At 35.9% G+C, this 22,807-nt stretch overlaps 4 protein-coding genes across 8 annotated transcripts; 3 read left to right on the top strand and 1 right to left on the bottom strand.

Moving 5' to 3' along the window:
• Positions 1-259: 259 nt before the first annotated feature.
• Positions 260-4,180, top strand: LOC140975535 (nuclear ribonuclease Z). Its single transcript, XM_073439286.1, has 10 exons — positions 260-368; positions 474-959; positions 1,568-1,730; positions 1,814-1,884; positions 1,980-2,075; positions 2,632-2,745; positions 3,366-3,434; positions 3,537-3,611; positions 3,774-3,885; positions 4,012-4,180. Exons 2-9 carry the CDS (start codon positions 699-701, stop codon positions 3,846-3,848), a joined length of 924 nt encoding a protein of 307 aa, XP_073295387.1. The 5' UTR covers positions 260-368; positions 474-698; the 3' UTR covers positions 3,849-3,885; positions 4,012-4,180.
• A 2,074-nt stretch (positions 4,181-6,254) lies between these two features.
• LOC140975534 (isochorismate synthase, chloroplastic-like) lies at positions 6,255-12,645 on the top strand. Of its 2 annotated transcripts, none has more exons than XM_073439285.1 (16): positions 6,255-6,411; positions 6,510-6,704; positions 7,800-8,047; positions 8,619-8,736; positions 8,817-8,933; positions 9,019-9,165; positions 9,356-9,430; positions 9,524-9,592; positions 10,232-10,350; positions 10,461-10,518; positions 10,646-10,756; positions 10,890-10,974; positions 11,138-11,235; positions 11,442-11,534; positions 11,638-11,711; positions 12,481-12,645. In XM_073439285.1, exons 1-15 carry the CDS (start codon positions 6,295-6,297, stop codon positions 11,701-11,703), a joined length of 1,716 nt encoding a protein of 571 aa, XP_073295386.1. In that variant the 5' UTR covers positions 6,255-6,294; the 3' UTR covers positions 11,704-11,711; positions 12,481-12,645. The 2 variants fall into 2 exon arrangements, with proteins under 2 accessions (XP_073295386.1, XP_073295385.1); XM_073439284.1 differs by lacking the exon at positions 12,481-12,645 and adding an exon at positions 11,915-12,156.
• Positions 12,646-14,023: 1,378 nt separating this feature from the next.
• On the top strand, positions 14,024-18,595 carry LOC140975530 (protein QUIRKY). Its single transcript, XM_073439279.1, has 2 exons — positions 14,024-17,753; positions 17,793-18,595. Exon 1 carries the CDS (start codon positions 14,186-14,188, stop codon positions 17,282-17,284), a length of 3,099 nt encoding a protein of 1,032 aa, XP_073295380.1. The 5' UTR covers positions 14,024-14,185; the 3' UTR covers positions 17,285-17,753; positions 17,793-18,595.
• LOC140975532 (hypersensitive-induced response protein-like protein 1) lies at positions 18,379-20,652 on the bottom strand. 4 transcript variants are annotated; one of them, XM_073439282.1, is made up of 6 exons: positions 20,541-20,652; positions 19,733-19,924; positions 19,501-19,621; positions 19,285-19,376; positions 19,098-19,194; positions 18,379-18,970 (listed from the first exon to the last, which is right to left on the bottom strand). In XM_073439282.1, exons 2-6 carry the CDS (start codon positions 19,919-19,921, stop codon positions 18,606-18,608), a joined length of 864 nt encoding a protein of 287 aa, XP_073295383.1. In that variant the 5' UTR covers positions 19,922-19,924; positions 20,541-20,652; the 3' UTR covers positions 18,379-18,605. The 4 variants fall into 4 exon arrangements, with proteins under 4 accessions (XP_073295383.1, XP_073295382.1, XP_073295384.1 ...); XM_073439281.1 differs by having other exon boundaries at positions 20,506-20,624; XM_073439283.1 differs by having other exon boundaries at positions 19,733-19,926; positions 20,438-20,549.
• Between the last annotated feature and the right edge of the window lie 2,155 nt (positions 20,653-22,807).

The following is a 22,807-nucleotide window of genomic DNA, read 5'->3' as shown; positions in this document are numbered from 1 at the left end:
TCTTGTAAAACAGTCTCACGAATTTTTATATGTGAGACGGGTCAACCCTACCGATATTCACAATAAAAAGTAATACTCTTAGCATAAAAAGTAATATTTTTTCATGGATGACCCAAATAAGATATACGTCTCACAAAATACAACCCGTGAGACCGTCTCACACAAGTTTTTGCCATATATTATTTACACCAATCCAATAGTTGCAATGAATGATCACAACATATCGAGGAAGCTATAGTCAAATGACATGTTCATTCAACCTATGTGGTGTCTCTTGGACCAAAAGACTTTGAGACACAATGTTTCATGAAACAGCACGTCGGAGGTTGGGACGCCATTGCGCACAGCTCATTGTCTGGAAAATCCAGGTAGCTCGGTGCTTTTGTTTCGAGTTTTCCTTATTAGGATATAAAATAAATGATAAAGTTCAAATTTTTAAAAGATTTGTGCCTAATTTTTTTTATTTTTTTTAGATTAACCTGAAATTTTAATTTTTGATTGAGCCCATCTGCCCGTGTATAATACTGACCGGCCGCGAGATGTTTTCTGCAACGGTACTATAAATAAGTTCCCAAGAAAGCAAATGAAAAAAGGTGCGGCCTTTTCAATTTCCATTTCCCAGAATCCAAATCCAAGAGAAATTTCCAGGTCAAAAGGTTTGAGCAATTCTGGCCATCCAATCTGAATCACAGAAATTTATGGAGTCTGCTGAAAGAAATGCTTCGGAATCGGCAGATTTGCAGAATCCCAGTGATGGGAAGCTGAAATTGAAGCGGAAGAAAAAGGAAGATGAAGAGTTGCGGATAGAGGGATACGCCATTGATGGATTATCAATTGCAGGGCACGAGACTTGCGTGATTTTCCCCAGTCTCAGCTTGGCGTTTGATATTGGCAAGTGCCCGCAGCGCGCCATTTCCCAGAAGTTCCTCTTCATCTCCCATGGGCACATGGATCACATAGTAATTTCTCTGTCCATTCCTCTTTCTCACAGTTTTTTTTCTTGTTTAATTTTTCTTATGCTATTGTCAATTCACTATACTTTTTTCCCAAGTTCTTTAGGTTCTGGGCATTAAGAATTTTAGCTAGTTTATGGGTTTTGGGCTTTTGTATGATTGTGTCTTGAGGATCTTAGGGTGCAGTTGAGCTCTTGAAGTTGAATTAACTGGTTCAATATTATATTACTTGTTCGTGAGTTGAGATTATATAGCTATGGGTTGAAAGATTTTGAAATGAATTTGAAATTTTTACTGTAGTTTGTTAGATAGATAAAAACGAAGTTATCAATTTTAAATCTTTTGGCTACCCAAGCGATTTTATATTTCAAATTCCATAGTATGTTGTTTTCAGATTTGAATTTCGAGATTGTCGGCAAAATCCATCATTCCAGAGGCTCCTAAATCTCCAAAGTAATTCTTGTTTGTTAATGCGTATGGAATGTACTGTAGTAACTGTACTGTGTGTGGTCAAGGGATGTATCATCGTCCAAATATTTAAATTCAGCAGGATTCTATTTAGTTTATCATTTTTACGGAGGAGAGAGCTTATTGTTATTGTCACTTTGTTTTAGGGAGGACTGCCAATGTATGTTGCGACTCGTGGCTTATACCGAATGGCTCCCCCAACTATTTTTGTGCCAAAAGTTATTAAGGAGAATGTGGAAAAGATTTTTGAAGCTCACAGGGCTATGGACCAGTCTGAGCTTAATCATACTCTAATTGGTGTGGATGTGGGTAATGCGGCACTACTAATATGATGTTTTGTTCCTTTTTAACTTTCCCTGTGCAGATACATTATTTTTAACTATAATTTACAGGGGAAGAGTTTTATTTAAGACGAGACCTTAAAGTGAAAGCATTTAGGACTTATCACGTCATTCCAAGCCAGGTTTTCCTCAAGTCCCTCTGGCTGATTTGTAGTAGATACTCAAAATTGTTTAGAAATTCCTGGGTACTTATTGGATTGCTTTTGTTCTTTGGCAGGGCTATATAGTTTATTCTGTGAGACAGAAACTTAAGTTGGAATTTGTTGGGCTTCCAGGAGAGGAGATAAAGAAACTGAAGCAATCAGGTGTGGAGGTTCGTCTTGATAATTGTGTGCGGTTTAAATTTATGATAAAAATACTCGTCACAGAGACCATAATCATTATACAAAAGTTTTTAGACTATAAGTTGTTCAGTTCTTACTCACATGGTCTCATTTGCAAATTTTATGTTTGCTGATTAGATTCTTTTTTTGCGTCAAACCTTATTTTACCCTTTTTCCCTGCAAAGTTCAAGCATGATGGATCAAGCTTAAGTTAAGAAGCTTTCTTTCTAATCAAATTCTTTTGTAAATGTTGAAATAATTTTCTCCAAGATCTGATTTTTTCCCCATTGAGAAATTCAAAAGATACTACTTTTTCTTTTAAATTACTCTCCACCAATCACATTCAATGTGAACTATGTTGTGCTCGTTGCCTTTTTTAAATATAATTAAATCTGAAATCTTGTTTTGTATTCGAAAATCCAGTTTAAATTACTTCTGCAAAAATTTTAGTGCTTGCTTATGTTACCTGTTTTTAAAGATATATGCATCCTTTCGATGAATTTTGAATTGATCTTATTTGACTCTGTTAGGACTGTTTATTGGCAGATTACAGATACATATACATCACCCGAGATCGCATTCACTGGAGACACTATGTCAGACTTCATCATTGATCCTGACAATATTGATGTTTTGCGGGCAAAGATTCTTGTTGTGGAGGTACTAATTTTCAACTGCCCTCAGATATCTGCGATTTGAATCATCCAAGTGTTATATTCTAAAAGTAGAATATAACTATACTGTCTTATCTCGTTTGGTTCGACGATTTTGTTGCTTCTGGAGTTTAAGGTTTCAGTCCAAAAGTGTTCAATACAGCTGCCAGAGATGTTAAGATGGCTGGACAATTAATTGCCTTCCGCATCGCATGCCCTTAGGTTTTTCAATATGGTTACGCAAATTAAATTGCACACCCAAATATTGAGGAAGAACAAAATCAAGGAAAGCAAAAGAGACTAAAATCTTTGAATCTGTGTTATTTTTATATAAATTTCGGATTAATTTGTGCATTTTCCTTGAAACAATGTACAGTCATAAAGTATGAACGTCGAAAGGATGTGAGTTAGCTATTGACAGAAAACTTCTAAAAAGAAATTGTACCGGTAAAATATTCATTTGAAATTTCCGTGGAGAAGTATAGGGTATTATTTCCCATAACTTAATGGAAGTGAGTCACCAAATCTACGGCTTTGTACTTGAACAATTCTTTTCAAGATTCCGTCGATTTAGCTGTAATAATGGATTTTATTTCATTTTTTTATGTCTCCAAAACTATCTTGTAGAGCACTTTTGTTGAGGATTCTACCACAGTGGAGGGTGCAAGAGAATATGGACACACTCATTTATCTGAGGTTAATCTTTCTCACTTCCTTTGTTTCATAGCCCAAGTTACTTTGATATTTCATCAAACGTCTGACTGGAATTCCGTTGCTCGTTTATTATTGCGCTACTAGATAATCAAGCACGCAGATCAGTTCCAGAATAAAGCCATTCTCTTAATCCACTTTTCAGCTCGCTATCAATTGAACGTAAGTGTCTACAACAGTCATGAATTGCACTCTCTTGATGATTCTAGTAGCAATCGGCACAACCTGTATACATATAAAGACTACATGTTCAACTGCTGCTTAAAATCTGGGTTAATTACATTGTTGGTTTCGCATTGATTTCCAAAAACTATGGCTTGTCAGGTCATCGAAGAAGCTATCGCTGCATTGCCGCCCCCTTTGGCAGGACGAGTTTTCGCCTTAACAAAAGGTTTCTGAACTACAAGAAAAAGGTTCTCCAAAACTAGCATTTCTGGTATGATTATTCCTTGTGAAAGTTAAAATATAGATATTATTTTCTTTTATTAGTTATCAGAAAATAAAAGTTTTTGTTTCACTTATTCATGAATCCTTGTATTTTCTTCTTGCTTGTTTGCTTCAGTTGACAGAGTCCAGCTTTTGACCATGTTTTCATGCCCCAAGAAACCCTCGTATCGTATGGTATTATCTCATTTGTCGCAAGATGATATATTGGTTATAAACATTATAGTTATGTGAACTTTTTTTAATTTTTTTAATCGTTTTTAGTTACCTAAACTTAATTTAATATGTTTTTGTATAAATTTTACTATTTGAATTTTAAATGTATTATAATTTATTTTTATACAATTTTAAAAACTGACTTTCCTAACCAAAAAACGAAAAACGAGTAGGTATCATATGAGACGGATGGACTCAGTCCATAATTAGAAAAAAAATAATATTTTGACATAAAAAATCATATTTTTTTATGATTCCGTTCTAGTAAGAAATTTGACATCCACATATTAACCCGTGAAACATATTCATGTAAATTTTTGTGTAAAAAAATCGGTTTGATAATAAAACGTGGTCGCTCTTGAATTAATCTTTAATGACTAGAACTTTGCAGCTTCATTTGAACAAATATTTATAATTTTTTTTTTATAAAATGTTTTTTTATAAATTATTTTAAGAATAAATATGTGTTTAGATAAATAATTTTATAATTTAAAATAATTAATTAAACAATAAATTGCCATGAAAACCACCAACTCCAATATCAAATCCGTACATATATATACACACACATACGTGCAAACATTTTTTTTAAATTTTGTTTTTTAAAAATTTTGTTAAAAAAAATTTAAATTGAATCAGGCCTAGCTGGATTCGGACTTGTCGGTTAATCGGACCTGGACTTGGATAATCGGCTCTGTAACCCGGTCTTTTACCGGCCTGTCGGTTAAAAGTCGGGATTTTCTCGACTTAAACCAAACCAAGCCCATGGCTAAGTGTACATATACGTAGGTTTTAGCGGGTTGAAGTTGATGTATCATGTATCTTGTCACACGTTGATTGGCCCGTTGGATCAGACAACGAATTGAAATATAATTGTAATAAAGTTGTTTTGTTTAATTGTAAATATTGTAAAAGTTGAATCAAATACGAGATTATGTAAAGACGTTGAATCTCATATTTTGTCATTTTATCAAAATTTATAGTTTTTGAAGTAGTAGTAAGCGTTTGATTTAAACAATAATTGTCTCTGTTAAGAGAGTGATCGAATCGTTGTGTTTGAGTTTTTATATGATTTAAAAAATTTGAGACACACTATCAGCTATAATTTTTGGTATAACGACAAACATTCGGTCCTACACTAAGAGATCATAATTAGATCATGACATAGAAAATTTAACTTTAAAAATATAAGAAAATTATAAAACTTATTATTATTTTCCAAAAAAACCAAAATTTATTCCTAATACGTACACGACAAAAATTACAAATTGTTGGCGTTTGACTGGTTACAAGTTGTCTTTGACAGGTTAGTTAAACTACTTTATATATATATATATTAGTTATCCTAATTTCTTTAATTTTCGTCGTGAAAAACATAACAAAATAAAAAGGGAAAATTTGCTACAATATATTATATATAAAATAATAAATTACATTACTATGTACGCGACAACAACAAGTGGCATAATCATATTTGACAATTTTTAGTTGATTTGGTAAGAATTATGTTGATTTAAGCGTATATGAGTTAGTGTAGTACTGAAATGAGAGACATCATAAGAAGTTCTTATGCGTCAACCTGCTGACGTTGCGTCGCTTAATCTGGTTGGCTAGTTGGGTCGTAAAAAAATGACGGAAGATTTTAACGAGTAATACTATTTATGTTGGGGACTGGGTCGACGGTAAGAAAATAGTAAGACTGATCTCTAACAGATATGAGACAACACCAACAGATAGACACGCGCGCATGTCTCCGGACTCATGGACCAACAGTCCGACCCATTAGCACCCAAGTAGGTGTATTGTGCGTTGTTATAGTATAAGGTAATAAATTTACGCTTTGACTAACAGCTATAGTTTTTGGTCTAATTACAAAGATCTAACAAAGTTGTGGTTCTTAAACACTTGATCAAATAACCTGCTCGTATGAGATCTCGAATTCGAGACCCAAAGTTGTGATCCCCTTTTTTATATATTTTTTAAAATTCAATAAATAATTTTTCTGAGGTTCCAGTGCTAAATTAATCCAAAATAGTTGTACTAAAAGTCTAAAATAATTACAATTTTTTTTTAAAATTCAATAAATATTATTTAATTATCATTGCCGCGTGAGAGAAGCACAATGCCTATTAGTTAGTATAAATAGGAAGGATGTGTATTTCAAGAAACACACACTCAAATTCACATGGCTTCGAGTGCTTCCAACTCTTTCATTGCTCGTTACATGGATATCGAGCCGGCGAACCATTCGTCGTCGTCTCCGACTACAGCCGCAAAACAAGCGATTCGATTCGCAAATCATGTACAAGCACGATGTTTTCTTGATCTTTTAGTTTGAGAATCATGATATATTTTATAATGTCACCATGTGTATATTTACATTTTTTTGGTTTTTGGTAGAAATATCAAGAGTTTGGCTCATTGTCCATGAATGGGTGTGGGGGAGATCATCCTATAACTCCCATTGCTACTATCGAAACTCGAACATATCCGGAGGCCGTGACACCGGCGATGGCCACCCACCGCCTCAACTCCGCCATATTCGACCTGAAATCGAACCCTCCGCCGTTTGATTCCGGAATTATCCGCCTCCAGGTGTGTATTTGTCCACACTGAGAACAAATTCTTGAGGTTTTTTTTATGCATAGTATCATATGCAGTTCATAAGTAGGATATTCAAGAGTGGGAGTTGGATTCATTTTTGTGGGTTACATGCCACGTGGTTGGCTCAGATAGGATGATTCATAATCCAATCCTGTTCCTTATCCGACACCAACTGCCTATTCCAATGCATTCTAATCATCAAGTCTATGATGCAGTTTTTGTTGTAGAAAATTGTTGATTAACCTAGAGAAAAATTAGATATCTATCTCTAAGTGTTTATGTGGTGAAATTTTAACTTTTGGATAATCGATCCGAGATGTTAGTTTTCACTAAAATACGAGAGACTCGCATGATATAATGATATTAAGATACGAGGATAATGACTACAAGTGTACCATAGATTATGTCGGTTGGTCGTATCAGTGGACATGTTTGTTTCATGTTTGTTATTGTTTTCATTGAAACCTCATAAATTATATTTTTTTCCTTGAATTATATTATTATTAAATTAATTAGGATGTCATTAGCAATTAAATGGAGCTATTTTTTTCTAATATATACAATTAATACTAGTGTATTGAATTCAAATTTATTATGATCTATACTTTTCAGTATTGAAATTCTTTTTTGGGGGGTTATTGACGAGAGATTTGTTACAATTGAATATCGAGTATGAGATATTGCGTTAAACTTGGGATTGTTGTCAAATAAATTAAAAGTCATTAGTCAGTTTTAGCATTAGACTCAGTAAGAAGATATTATTTTTTCATGTAAATTTGTATTTTTGATTAATTATTAAAATTCTATGTAATTTTGGAGGAAATTTTCTTGAACCAACTACATTAAGCAAACTAATTATTTTAAATTTTTTATTTGAGAAAATGTTTTATTTGAGCCCATGTTATATACTAGAAAAATAAAAGTATAAATAAATAGTATAAAATTATATAATAATTCCAAGCTCGTTTGGGCTTATTTATTATATCGCCATACGATTCTCTGATCCACTGGGCCTCTATGCTCTTGGCCCATTATTTGCCTCTGAGCTGAGCTGTGCTGTGCTTCACTGGCTGTGGCTGCGTGAAGGTGCCAATCCAGCAGAAAATTGGGGCGCTTGATTGGCTTCGATCCCAGACGCAAACCCTTCTTCCCCGCTGTTTTTTCTCCGGTCGTGATTCCAACACCGTCCCACAAATCGATAACCTGTCCAATGGAAATGGCCATGCTGAGAGAAATCATGAACAAAAGCTGATCAGTGTTGCTGGGTTGGGTTCTGCGGTGTTCTTCCACAATCTGGATCCATTCTCTTTGGATCATTGGCGTTCCATTAAAAGGTGAATGCCCATTTTAGTTTCTTCTTTTATGAGCAAAGTTGCATTGTGTTAGCAGCCTGATACCTTCGAGGTTCATTTAGTTAATGAGGAAACAATTATACAAATTCTGAAGTAGCCATCATCATCCATTATGCTAAATTTTAGGGAGATACAAATATCTCTTGTGTTGGAACGGCAAATTGGATTTTAATGTATTCATGGCTACCAGTGAACTTATGAATCGAGTAATATTAATGTTTTACCATGATGCACAGTGTATTTCTGACTGAAAATGGAAAAAGGGTAAAAAAAAAATCTTTATTAACAAAATTTACGTCCATATAATAAATAATAGCTAGCTACGCGGGAATCAATAAAAGATACACTAATCCCCTTTTGAAACAGTGGCATGATGGACGAATCTGATGCGCAGCGAAGAAATTCTGAGTCTTCAAGTAGTTGGAAAATCTAGTATTAGAATTAGCTTAATCGAACAGAAGTGACAAATTTGTAAAAGATTGAAAATCTACATAAATTATATTGTTTTATTTTCCAGCTCCCGAATTTTGATTGTGTTTATATTTTTCTGAAGGTTCTTATCCAAAAAATCTCCGCTAATTCGTGCTTATGGTGCAATTCGATTTGACGCCAGATCTAATATATCCTATGAGTGGAAGGCTTTTGGTTCTTTTTATTTCATGGTCCCTCAGGTATATCAAGTTTTTTCTTTATGGAAAATTACTTGTTTGAGTATATTGTCAATGAATGGAAATTTTGTGCAAGAATGTAGGTTGAGTTTGATGAGTTTGAAGGAAATTCAATGATTGCGGCAACTATTGCATGGGACAATGACTTGACGAGGACATGTAGAGAAGCAATTGTCGCACTTGAGGATACCATGTGTCAGGTTCGACCTATTCTTCCTTCTTTTTATTTGATCTTGGTAATTGTTTCGTAGGTCCAAGATCTCATTTCTAATTCTTCTTTTGCAGGTTTCCTCCACTGTCCAGAGATTAAATGGTGATACTCCTCTTACTGTTGTACTCCACCAGACTCATGTTCCTAACAAAACATATTGGGATTCAGCTGTTAAGCGGGCGTTGGACATGATAAATGGGAAAAGTTCATCACTAGTTAAGGTTGTAGATTGTGATATTCATAAATTTTTCGACAATAAAACTTCTTTGTGTAAAGTATGTTTATGAGTTCTAAATTTCTTCCTGGAAGTTGTGACACGGTTCTCTCTTCTACCATCATTTATTGACCTAACTTCGTTTTCTATACATGGTTCAGCGTTGATTGGTTCACACATTCATCTTGAACATACAGGTTGTTCTTGCACGTAGCAGCAGAATACTGACTACATCAGAAATTGACCCCTTAATGTGGTTGACTTGCTTACAGGTGTTGTTTATGTGTCTGATGTAATTTATTGTAGTGTGGCCTGATAAAATACAGATTGAAGTAATGCTTAGTACGGATGCATAACGAGTGTAGGTTGAAGGAGATAATGCGTATCAGTTTTTTCTGCAGCCTCCCGAGTCACCTGCATTCATTGGAAACACTGTGAGTAATATTACACTATTATTTCTTTAAAAAGTAAAGTACCTTTTCATTTTGATTTATCCATGCCCCTGTCGATCTCAACTGTTAGTTGATATATGAGATGTTGACTGATTTTAATGAGTTTTTAGCTTTACAATTGTACTGATATGACTGCAAAATTTGATAACTGAATCATTTCAGGTAGTTCTTGGCTCATAGATCAGTGGATCATAGTGAGATATGATCGTAATTTTTCATGGTTTAAATAACTTCTTAACAGATATTTAGTATAAAGTATTTTTTCTTGTTTACTGTTTTTTTCATACACGTGGGAACAAATGGCAAGAACCAAGAAGACTAAAGCATATTCCTATTTCTTTTACAGTACTAGAGAAAAAAATGCTGATTTATGGCCTTGAAATGTTAATTTTTAGCTTTAATGATATAGGGAAAAGGTTTTTGAAATGTCTATCACTGGACTTGCAAGTTTCAATCCTGGTTGAATACCTAGCACTTAAGTAATTGTTGCAACATGTAGATGCTCTAAAAAGTTCCAGGATTTTCATTTACTTACTTCTTTGTGCACCACATGAAAAGAGTTGAATGAATTGTGAAGCCAGGCATTTCACTTCTTACATTACTTATGCACTTCTTGAATAGCCAGAGCAACTATTTTATCGACACCGGCTTAGCATTTGCAGTGAGGCTTTGGCTGCAACGCGAGCTAGAGGTAGATCAGAGTCCCTAGATCTACAGGCAGGACTTGATTTACTCTCCAGGTTTTTCTCATCTTAATCTCCACTGAACCAGGTGTAATCATGTAATTTTTTTGCTCTGATTGTCTTAAACTTTAGCTTAACCAAATCTCAAATTCTCTATTGGTATGTAGTCCCAAAGATCATCGTGAATTTGCAGTGGTGCGAGAGTGTATAAGAAGAAAACTAGAGGTAAGTGATGCATGTACCATTTGCGCATCTCTATAGTCTAACACTTCCGTGAAGTTGATTTGCTCTTCCCTCTTGAATTCTTATTTTTATATTTAACTTTGTTTTATTTCACAATCATGCATTCTAGACTGTATGTTCCAGCATCGTAATAGAACCAAAAAAAGCTTTACGGAAACTTCGACGAGTTCAGCATCTTTATGCTCGATTGACTGGCACACTACGGAAAGAAGATGATGAAGTATGAACTTTTAGTTCCACATTCTCACATCTCTAAATAATTCTAGGTGACAGATGACCGGATGTTTCATATGTTTGGAAAATCTTTTCCTCTTCTTTGAGCAGGACTTGAGACTGCTATTTTTTGTTTTCAGTTTCAGATTTTGTCTTCTCTTCACCCCACTCCTGCTGTTTGTGGGCATCCTATGGAAGAGGCACGGGTTTTAATATCAGAAACTGGTACCTTTACAGCTATACCACTGATGCTTTTTGACTAGCTTTTGATATTCTCCTTTCTGATTCTTTCTCATTCCTCTTGTTTGCGTTTATCATGTTTTTGTGCTCAAGAATCTAAGATACAGAGATTGGATATCAGAGACATTAAAAATATTATGTCATGCAGAAATGTTTGATCGAGGGATGTATGCAGGCCCTGTTGGATGGTTTGGGGGTTCAGAGAGTGAGTTTGCTGTGGGTATAAGGTCTGCCTTAGTTGGCAAGGTAAGCGTATATGCCACTGTTTCATTGATTGCTGTATCCTTCAGAAATTTTCAAATCCTCAACCATGATGCCATTTCTATAATCTAAAAAAGCTTCCCTGAGATTATTCTTATTTCAGCGCAACAGGTCCACTAGCATCTTGTTATAGTTCACATATTCTTAGCTCCATTCATCGACTAAATCACAATATTAATTTATATCACAAGGGTGTTGGTGCATTACTGTATGCCGGAACTGGGATAGTAGATGGAAGCAATTCGGCGATGGAATGGCAGGAACTGGACCTGAAGACCTCACAGGTTTGTTTTGAGAAACTACACCATGATTTCCTAGTGATGTTTCTATAATCTTTTTACAAGTAAACTCATTCTGTAGTATTGAAAACTATTTAATTTTCTGTAGTTCACCAAATTGATGAATTTTGAGGCGCCTCTTATAGCTGCAATAAGGGAGAAAATAGAGCTGTAATTCAAATGGTTAGTAACTTCAAAGTACCAGTCTTCACCATATAGTTAGTGACATTGATTGTTATCTTAGTTTTCAATCTTTCATCAGCAGCTCAAGTGTTTCTGAACTTTCAAAAGTTAATGATTACAGTATCGCAATTCATGGTATCCATTTTTTCTCCCGCATCTTTGAGTCAAATGAACATATTTTTCCGACACTTTGTTGATTACAGATATCAGTCCTGGAGAGGATATCGTTGTCTTGAAATGAAACTTCTTTTACCAAGAAGTAACACTTGCTCATGAAAATCGGCTCTGTTTTTCATTCTTTTTTACTTTTTGTGCATATTATTGTTTTTGTTTGCTGCTGTTGCTTGATTAGTAGCGAGGCACACATGCATGTATATAGAGAACAAGAACGATGGAAATGATATGTTGTGAACCATCATCAATACACCGTTCGTTGATTCTTGTACACTTTTACAAGGTTGAGCTGCAACAGAGCATATATGCAGCTTCCAATTTGGATGGTTAAAATTCTTTCCATACACCAAATTTGCTGTTTCATGGTTGAGTCCCATTCCATTTTTATAAACGGCCCTCGACCAAGTTAGATCTGGTACCCGAAACTTTGTTTTCGATTTAAATTCCAAGCACTCCAATCCAAGTATCCGGGAAGTATATCTGCTAAATATTTGTAACATACAAGCATTTGACATGATATATCTTTGTGTTTGGAAGTATCCATACATAATTTCTCTGGTTCATTGTGGTACTTGGACGAGGCCATGGATCCCAGGTTCAAGACGCAACAATCGTAAATCATACGATTCTACCCACTGTCTGAAGAGTGAATATCCTATCAAAATAAGCATCAGAACAAACATTTTTATATCTTTTACCCCCCTTTTATCTAAGAAGGATCTGATTCCAAAAGAAACCCACCAAAATTGATAAAAGGTGAAATGCCTCAAAAGATCCCTCTGTTCATCTTCTTGTTAGTGCTGTGCACTTAACTGGAAATAAAACCAAACACGCACAAAGTTGTAAGAAAAGTGTGCTTCAAGGAAAAAAACGAAACAAAGAATAGGAAACTTATTTCCTATATTATATTCACTCATCTTTTAATTAAAGAAAACTTAGGTTTAATGATAATATAAATCTTTATTATTGGAAACTTAAGAGTGTAACTTAAAATAAAATGATAATTGTACTTTAAAAAAATTTAATCATGAATTCATTGTGACTCATGATACGCAAAAACTCCTATGATATTAGTTCTACTCACAAACCATAATCCTAGCATCAACTAAAACGATGTTATTAGGATTGCAAAAAAAATAATAATCAATTCTAAAACGCGAATTTCTTACCGAGTTTTCATCTTTCTCGTGGTTCGTCGATGTCAAAAAACTTATTTTTTTTAGCTCGAACTTGGTTTCACATTTGAGGTATTGACAATGGATGTTAGAAAGAATAAGAACCAAAATGGACAAAGTGGATGCTCTGTGCAACTTTTGACAAAAAGGGGCGTTGTGTTGGCCATGGTTGACGAGAGCCGAATCGACTTCTTAAATCGTAAAGTGTGCATATCACTATTTTACATAGGGATAGGATATATGCTCCAACATCTAGGAAAATTAATTATTAATAACTCCTCTAATTTAGTGTTTTTTAGTTACATATTATACACTTTCAATGAAAAATGTTTAACTTGACATCATTGGATTTTGTTTACAATTTATCATACATGCAAATTGATATCTTATCGTTTATCTGTATCAAGATCAATGAGTTTGAGACGAGTATCAGAATCAAGATATTAAGTTTAAATAATAATAAAAAAATCATACAATATATTACACATATTTTCAAAATGTGTACTCAATTCTCCAATTCCTTATTTATATATGAGTAGGTCTTTTGTGAGACGGTCTCACGAATTTTTATCTGTGAGACATGTCAACCCTACCGATATTCACAATAAAAAACAATATTTTTTTCATGGATGACCCAAATAAGAGATCCATCTCACAAAATACGACTCGTGAGACCGTTTCATACAAGTTTTTGTCTTTATATATAGAGTAGATCTCTTGTGAGATGGTCTCACGAATCTTTATCTGTGAGACGGGTCAATCCTACTGATTTTCACAATAAAAAGCAATACTTTTAGCATAAAAAGTAATACTTTTTCATGGATGACCCAAATAAGAGATCTGTCTCACAAAATACGACCTGTGAGATCGTCTCACACAAGTTTTTGTTATATATATATATATATATAAATAATATGATAAAGAATATAAATAATACCATATTATTTTTAAAATATGATAAATTAATTAAGAAAACTTGAGAAGAGAGAATAGAATCCAATCTCCCTTTCCCTCTCACTCTCTCTCCAAATAAACATTGTTCAACCAAAATCTCACTTAAAACATTCTTCTCGTTGCATACAACTGCAATAACAATTTCCATAACAATAAGTGATGAAATGAACCATGGTGACGCCGGCCGACAATCCTCAGCCGCCGCCTTCTGACCATCCTAAACCACCCTCCCCCGTCAGGAAGCTTGTGGTGGAAGTAGTTGAGGCGAGAGACCTTCTGCCCAAAGATGGCCAGGGGAGCTCGAGTTCTTACGTTGTCGTTGATTTTGATGGCCAAAAGAAGAGAACTTCTACAGTGCAAAGAGACCTGAATCCGGTTTGGAATGAGGTGTTGGATTTCATTGTAACAGATCCGAATGGGATGGAGTTTGAAGAGCTTAACGTTGAGGTGTTTAATGATAAGAAGCTGAGCAATGGGAATGCGAGGAAGAATCATTTCCTGGGGAGGGTGAAATTATATGGGACTCAGTTTGTGAGGAGAGGGGAGGAGGGATTGGTGTATTTTTCGTTGGAGAAGAAGAGTGTTTTTAGCTGGATAAGAGGTGAGTTGGGTTTGAAGATTTATTATTATGATGAGATTCCGGAGGAGGAGCCGCAGGGACCACCTCAAGAGCAGCAGCCCCCGCAGCAGGAGCCTCCGCAGCCGGTGGACGAAGTGATGAAGAAGCCGGTGGTAGTGGTATACGAGGAGCTGCCTCCGATGCCATATCCGGGTCATGTACCTATGGAGGGGCTTGGGCATTCCCCGCCATTGGTCAGAGTTCACGAGGCTCCCCCGGAAAGCAGACCGCCGATGGATAATGGGCCTCCGATGGTATTCTCACCGGATATGAAGAGAATGCAGATGGGAGACGGGGCCGTCGGGCCTATGTCAGGAGAGAGGATAAAGGTACTTCGGAGACCTGCTAATGGTGATCACTCCCCGAAGATTATTGACGGGAAGTTCGCCGGAGATACTTCCGGCAGAATCCCGGCGTATGATTTAGTCGAGCCCATGCAATACTTATTCGTAAGAATAGTGAAAGCCCGCGGGCTCTCCCCGAACGAAAATCCACTCGTGAAAATCCGAACGTCGGCCCATTCTGTCGTGTCGAAGCCCGCAATCACTCGGCCCGGGGTCGGGGATCAATCTGCCAATCCGGAGTGGCAGCAGGTGTTTGCTCTTGGCTACAACAAGGATGCCACAGCGAACTCCACGCTTGAAATTTCCGTTTGGGACGGAGCATCAGATAAATTCCTTGGCGGGGTGTGCTTCGATTTGTCTGACGTTCAAGTGCGGGACCCACCGGACAGCTCTCTGGCCCCACAATGGTACCACCTCGAAAGCGGCACCGCCGCCGATGATCAGAATAGAGTTACCGGTGACTTGCAGCTCTCCGTTTGGATTGGCACGCAGGCTGATGATGCATTCCCAGAATCTTGGAGCTCAGACGCGCCGCAACCTTTCGTGTCGTACACTCGAGCAAAGGTATATCAATCTCCTAAGCTATGGTATCTAAGAGTGACTGTAATTGAAGCTCAAGACCTTCACATAATTCCAAATTTGCCCCCATTGACTGCGCCTGAGATTCGGGTCAAGGGTCAGCTCGGGTTTCAGTCGGTCCGAACCCGAAGAGGGTCAATGAGCCACAACACCTCCACATTTCACTGGAACGAAGATTTAATCTTTGTTGCAGGTGAGCCCCTCGAAGATAGTCTCATCTTGCTAATGGAAGACCGCACAGGCAAAGATCCGGTGCTTCTGGGGCACGTCCTAATCCCTGTGGGGTCAATTGAGCAACGAATAGACGAGCGCCACTTGCCTGCCAAATGGTTTGGATTGGAAGGTGGTCCGGGAGGGAGTGGTTCCTACTGTGGAAGGCTGCATTTAAGGATGTGTTTGGAAGGAGGATACCATGTATTGGATGAAGCAGCCCATGTTTGTAGTGATTTTAGACCCACAGCGAAACAGTTATGGAAGCCCGCAGTTGGGATTTTGGAGCTTGGAATTCTTGGTGCCCGAGGATTGCTGCCTATGAAATCCAAGGGCAATGGTAAAGGATCCACTGATGCTTTTTGTGTGGCCAAGTATGGCAAAAAATGGGTCCGAACTAAGACCGTTGTGGATAGCTTTGATCCGAGATGGAATGAGCAGTATACTTGGCAGGTATATGACCCATGTACAGTTCTCACAGTCGCGGTGTTCGACAACTGGCGTATGTTTACTGAAGGTGGGGAGGAGAAGCCCGATTATCGAGTTGGAAAGGTGAGAATTAGGGTGTCTACTCTAGAAAGCAATAAAGTATACATGAATTCATATCCCTTGATGGTGTTGTTAAGAACAGGGTTAAAGAAAATGGGGGAGATTGAGTTAGCAGTTCGGTTTGCTTGCCCTTCATTGCTACCGGACACTTGTGGAGTATACGGACAACCATTGCTGCCACGAATGCACTACCTCCGCCCACTTGGGGTGGCTCAGCAAGAGGCATTGCGTGGCGCTGCCACGAAAATGGTGGCTGCTTGGTTGGCTCGGTCAGAACCACCACTAGGACCGGAGGTCGTAAGGTACATGTTGGATGCAGATTCTCATAGTTGGAGCATGAGGAAAAGTAAGGCGAACTGGTTTCGGATAGTTGGTGTACTTTCTTGGGCAGTGGGGTTAGCAAAATGGCTGGATCACATCCGGAGGTGGAGGAATCCGGTGACAACTATCTTGGTTCATGTTCTTTACTTGGTTCTAGTTTGGTACCCAGATTTGGTTGTCCCCACCGGTTTCTTATACATATTCTTGATTGGTGTCTGGTACTATCGGTTCAGGCCAAAAGTCCCAGCCGGCATGGATATACAGCTGTCTCAAGCCGGCACAGTTGATCCAGATGAACTGGATGAGGAGTTCGATACATTTCCAAGTTCAAGATCACCTGATGTCATCCGGGCTCGTTACGATAGGTTAAGGATCTTGGCTGCAAGAGTTCAAACAGTTTTGGGTGATTTTGCTACACAAGGTGAAAGGGTCCAAGCATTGGTTAGCTGGAGGGATCCAAGAGCATCAAAGTTGTTTCTTGGTGTATGCCTTGCAATTACAATAATATTGTATGTTGTGCCGCCTAAAATGGTGACAGTGGCCCTCGGGTTCTTCTTTCTCCGCCACCCCATGTTCCGGGATCCTATGCCTCCGGCTAGCTTGAGTTTTTTCCGGAGGCTTCCTAGTTTGTCCGATAGGTTACTTTAGCATAGTTTGAAAGCAATCCCAAAAATTTGATTTTAGGCCGCAGAATTTGTGGAAGTGGTGGGGAAGGATTGCAGGTGTGGAACAGCTTGTTTAGGCACTTTCTTGAAAAGGGTTTTGATTAATAACCTCGGAGGAAGTGAAAAGGCTGAGGAATTTATTGACTAAAATAGTTGAATAAAGGAAAAGGGGTCGGAAAGTTGGGAGTGGGAAGAAAATTGGGATGCAATCGTGCGAGATTAATGGAGGGATTTGATATGGCTCAGTTTTTTATGTAATTATGTCCCCCAAAGTATTGACATTTATTTTATTCTAACAATTTGTTCATATTCCGTGATTTGAGGACCATCGAACAAAATACTATGAGACTTGTGCTTGTTTAAAAACAATCGAGTTATATTATCATAATTCTTTACTCGCCATGCACGGATAATGGTTGGATTTGATAAAAGCTAAATTTTCAAGGGAAAAAGTTCAAATTTTTCCGGCCATTGAGCATTGGAGTTACAAGTTCTATTCAAATGATGAAATTTCATCTGTTTCTTTACTTCAATTATATGGCCCAGTATCCAGCAAGCAAGTAATCGTGATTCTCACAAATCATATGTATACTAGCAATTTTGGCACACGATGCACGCAGCCTGGCTCCAGTAAGTCTATACTTCATCGTGAGTGTGCAGGAGGAACTCATCTCATTGTCAGCGCATAATGTGACTACTAGTTGGAAATGTATATGCAAATTATCGTCAAGGAACATAAGAAGGTGTCGAAACAAAGGAACAGAGATTGGAAATCTACATATATTTGACAGGATCATAAAAAACAACTGCCTATATGCACTGGAAGGGAGCATACCTTAATGTAATGAGATGTCATTTATCAACAAATGAATCAGAAAACAGCCTAGCTTTCTCTCCCACATAAACATGATTTGAAAATGAAGCTTATTATACAGTTCAATGGGGCAGCAGCAACACAGGTAAACCTGAAATCACATTTATGCACATTTTCTCTACTGTAAACAAGGTATTCATTGGATATTTTACTCTGGATACTTTCAAGCATCCATGAATTTAAAAAGCCAACCCCATACAAACGAAAAAATAAACGTACTAAAGTGTGTTATAATATGGATATTGTGAAACCTGCCGTTCATATACAATTCTTTAGACGGGACGGAATAGTACTACTACTAAAGCAAACAAACATTGCAACAGAATGTTAATAACGACCTAAAAAAACATCTCAACACTAGAAAGAGTAGAAACTACTTTAAGAAAGCATATTTCAATAAGAAATTCTCGAAACATCAGACATAAAATGTTTATGGCACATTATGATGGGAAGCCTGAAGAAGTCCATCACGGATCTGAGTAGCTACATCACGAACAGCACCAGGTCCGTGAGGAATGAATACAGCAGAAGACTTGGAACTAGCACCGATTTCTTTCATCGTGTCAAAGTATTGGGTGACAAGTACCATATCCATAACATCCTTTGCAGTGGTACCAGGAACGTTAACCGAGAAACCGAGAACGCTGTCTCTTAATCCGTCGACAATTGCTTGACGCTGGCGAGCAATACCTAAACCAGCGAGATATTTAGCTTCTGCTTCACCTTCCGCTTTCTTGATTTGCAAAATCTTTTCAGCCTCAGCTTTCTCATTAGCAGCCACCCTCATCCTAGAAGCTGTAAATAGTGAAAATAACTTTTTTATCTTGTTTCAGATAATATAATGATGTCCACATATGATAAGAATAATGAACAGACAAGCAGGCTTAACTACTTTATCCAAATAACAGATCTTATACTCGACCTGCATTGATCTCGTTCATCGCCCGCTTAACACGCTCATCAGGTTCTATGTCGACGATCAGCGTCTGAACGATTTCGTACCCATAAGCAGACATAGCCTGCAAGCAACCATCGCAAAGATTAGTCTCTCAATTTCAAGAATTACATTTCAACCATATCAATTAGCATCATTGCAAAAGTGGCCTCACCTTTTCAAGTTCATCTTCAACAGCCCTAGCAATATCAGTTTTCTGCTCGAAAGCATCATCCAGATTGAGTTTTGGAACACTTGCTCTAATTACTGGATAACAACACAAACACGATCTCTTCATATTGGTCAATTTATACTTTAACAAACATGTAAATAATAATCAAAATGAATACCGGTAATCGTAACTATTAGTAAGGGCAGAACAGAGCAGTACCATCAAAGACATAAGCCTGAATTTGACTTTTTGTGTTGCTGAGTTTGTAAAAAGCATCACTTGCCTTATCTGCAAGTGCGCGGTACTGTATTGATGCCACCACATTCACAAACACATTGTCCTAATGGCCAATTAATATTTAGACAAATCAGTATTGCCATAATCTTGGTTTTGGTAGCATCGAAACTTGCTTTTAAATTTATTGCCAAAATGTTTGATACAGCAAACAGACCTTTGTCTTGGTCTCACACTTCACGTCTAATTGCTGCAGCCGGAGCGTGAGATGCCCAGCCAGCTGGCTTCCAAGAAACCAAGGCAGACAATGGCACCCTGGCTCTAAGACTTCATCAAACTTTCCAAATGTCTCCTTAATAGCAACAGTAGATTGGTCCACTTGAATGCAACAAAATAAATTTCCCATTACCTGCACACAGTAACAAATTGTTAATGCAAAATTCTGGCTCCTCCAAGAAAAAATGCCAAACGATTGCTAGCTCATGACAAGATAATAATTTTCTTGAAACAACTCATTACATAATTTATTTTACAACGAATTCCAACCCTTGTGTGTGATAATTCTCCCTACGGATCAATACAACTCTTGCTTATATAAACCAACAATCAAACAATATCAAGAAAAGGGCTGGTTGAGAAATGAATCATAGTGTCATACATAATGTCTACACGTATCACGGCATCAAATATGTCGAGATTAACCTCACACACATGTAAAAAAATAAGATCGGTAAACGAATAACGTAAATCTTTATCACTTGAATTTCAAGTGTCAAAAATAGAACCACCACATCTGCATGATCACAAAACAATCAAGAACTCAAAATTGGTTAAGCAAGAACAGCGGAAATTTCACCCACAACACACATCGAATAAAACAAGAACCCAATTACCACGGAGTCTCAGGATCTTGACTGACCCAAAAAATCACTCCAGAGTACAAATTAATCATGATACCACAAGAGAGAAACGTAAAGATAGTAGACTAACAGATGTTTGAAGAAAAGAGGGGCCACAGAAACTACCAGAAAAAAACAAGTGGGCTTCACGAGAAATATCTGCGAGTGATCGCTAAGCACCGCGTTTGGCACCTCGTTAATAGAAATTCTCTATGAAATTCCGTAAAATTTGGTGAAGATATAAGTTTCAAAATTGGTAAATATGGGCGAAAAACTGGTAGCCGATTTATTTTTACACAAAAACTATTGTGAGATGTCTCACGGATCAATTTCGTGGATCGAATATTTTATTTGGGTCATGTATGAAAAAAATTACTTTTATGCTAAAAGTATTACTTTTTATTGTGAAGATCGGTAGGGTTGACCCGTCTCACAGATAAAAATTCATAACACCGTCTCACATAAGACTTACTCTTATTTTTATACAGATTCAAAAATATGTACGTATTATTGGCAAATAATGTGCAACATACTCATTCGAGAAAATATTAATTAGAGTAGTTGAACTTGTAACTATGGGTCAAACGCTCAAATACTTTACAAATCTGAGACATTTACAAGCTTCTTGACTTATTTGTTTGATATATTTTTTTTAGATTTCTTTGATGTGTTGAGTATATAGTTTTAGGAATATAAGGATAAGTTATCATAATAAATTTTATAATTTCAAAGTTGTTGCTTGAGTTCATATTTCTTATCTGTTCATGCGCCGACGGTGGTTGCATGATTTATTTATTTTTACCTAATTTTATATATTATATAATATGATAATTGAGCCCTTGCTTTTGTGATTCAAGTCAAATATCAATTTTTAAGGTTAATCGAGTGATGCTAATAATTTTATTGAGATTTTATAAAAGTCATTTATATAATTATCTCGAGTTCATTTATATAATTATCATATTATATAATATATATCTATATATATATATATAAATATTTGTTTGATGGGACGGTGAAATGAGAGAACGATAGGGTTTATGATTTTTATATATTGAGGGCAATTAAGTCATTNATCTATACTAACTATAAATATATGAGTTGAATTGTGAATTTACTTGGTTACCCTTTCACTTACTTGGTTATCCTTTCACTCACTATTACTTCATTAATGTTTTATTTATTTATTTAAGTGAAATATTAGTTTGAATTGTTAATTTACTTATTTAATCTTTAATTCACCATTACTTCATTAATATTTTATTTATTTATTTAGGTGGCTTTTCAATTTTCTGATATAAAGATTGATATTGAAAATAAAAATAACTTTATTTCATTATTTTAGTTGAATCAACGACATTACTTGGTTACCCTTTCACTTACTTGGTTACCCTTTCACTCACTATTACTTCATTAATGTTTTATTTATTTATTTAAGTGAAATATGAGTTTGAATTGTTAATTTACTTATTTAATCTTTAATTCACCATTACTTCATTAATATTTTATTTATTTATTTAGGTGGCTTTTCAATTTTCTGATATAAAGATTGATATTGAAAATAAAAATAACTTTATTTCATTATTTTAGTTGAATCAACGACATTACTTGGTTACCCTTTCACTTACTTGGTTACCCTTTCACTCACTATTACTTCATTAATGTTTTATTTATTTATTTAAGTGAAATATGAGTTTGAATTGTTAATTTACTTATTTAATCTTTAATTCACCATTACTTCATTAATGTTTTATTTATTTATTTAGGTGACTTTTCAATTTTCTGATATAAAGATTGATATTGAAAATAAAAATAACTTTATTTCATTATTTTAGTTGAATCAACGACAAATATTACAAACACATTAATATGATACTTTATTTTATTTTTAATTTCATAAATTGTAATATTTAATTAATGTCTTAATACACATATCAAACTTACACTTTTCTACAAGTGTCATTGAAAACATGTCAGAAAATGTCATTTTTATGGTACTTTTCCAATGAAAATAGGAATTGAGACCATGTAGATTCTATATGCTCTTTTGCAAATTTTTCTTATATTTTATTAGTCGTATAATTTGATTGGTTTGATTTATTTCAACTAGACAGAGAAATTAATGATAAATTATGTCATTCTTTATGGTATTTTTCCAATGAAAACAGACATTGAGACCATGTAGATTATATATGCTCTTTTGCAATTTTTTTATATTTTATTTGTCGTATAATTTGATTAGTTTGATTTATTTCAACTAGACAGAGAAATTAATGATAAATTATGTCATTTTTATGGTACTTTTCCAATAAAAATGGACATTGAGACCATGTAGATTCTATATGCTTTTTTGTAAATTTTTCTTATATTTTATTTGTCGTATAATTTGATTA

Source organism: Primulina huaijiensis, chromosome 4, assembly GCF_012295235.1.
Source record: "Primulina huaijiensis isolate GDHJ02 chromosome 4, ASM1229523v2, whole genome shotgun sequence".
Classification (NCBI taxonomy): Eukaryota; Viridiplantae; Streptophyta; class Magnoliopsida; order Lamiales; family Gesneriaceae; genus Primulina; species Primulina huaijiensis.
This window is presented reverse-complemented; position numbering and strand designations above follow the sequence as displayed.

Coding starts and splice junctions, on each gene's coding strand:
- LOC140975535 (XM_073439286.1), top strand. CDS start 699: ATGGAGTCTGCTGAAAGAAATGCTTCGGAATCGGCAGATTTGCAGAAT. Junction 960..1,567: donor ATGGGCACATGGATCACATA/GTAATTTCTCTG, acceptor ACTTTGTTTTAG/GGAGGACTGCCAATGTATGT. Junction 2,076..2,631: donor TGAAGCAATCAGGTGTGGAG/GTTCGTCTTGAT, acceptor GTTTATTGGCAG/ATTACAGATACATATACATC.
- LOC140975534 (XM_073439285.1), top strand. CDS start 6,295: ATGGCTTCGAGTGCTTCCAACTCTTTCATTGCTCGTTACATGGATATC. Junction 6,705..7,799: donor CCGGAATTATCCGCCTCCAG/GTGTGTATTTGT, acceptor GGCTGCGTGAAG/GTGCCAATCCAGCAGAAAAT. Junction 9,166..9,355: donor AAAGTTCATCACTAGTTAAG/GTTGTAGATTGT, acceptor TTGAACATACAG/GTTGTTCTTGCACGTAGCAG.
- LOC140975530 (XM_073439279.1), top strand. CDS start 14,186: ATGGTGACGCCGGCCGACAATCCTCAGCCGCCGCCTTCTGACCATCCT.
- LOC140975532 (XM_073439282.1), bottom strand. CDS start 19,921: ATGGGAAATTTATTTTGTTGCATTCAAGTGGACCAATCTACTGTTGCT. Junction 19,622..19,732: donor AGTGTGAGACCAAGACAAAG/GTCTGTTTGCTG, acceptor ATTGGCCATTAG/GACAATGTGTTTGTGAATGT. Junction 18,971..19,097: donor GATGAACGAGATCAATGCAG/GTCGAGTATAAG, acceptor CACTATTTACAG/CTTCTAGGATGAGGGTGGCT.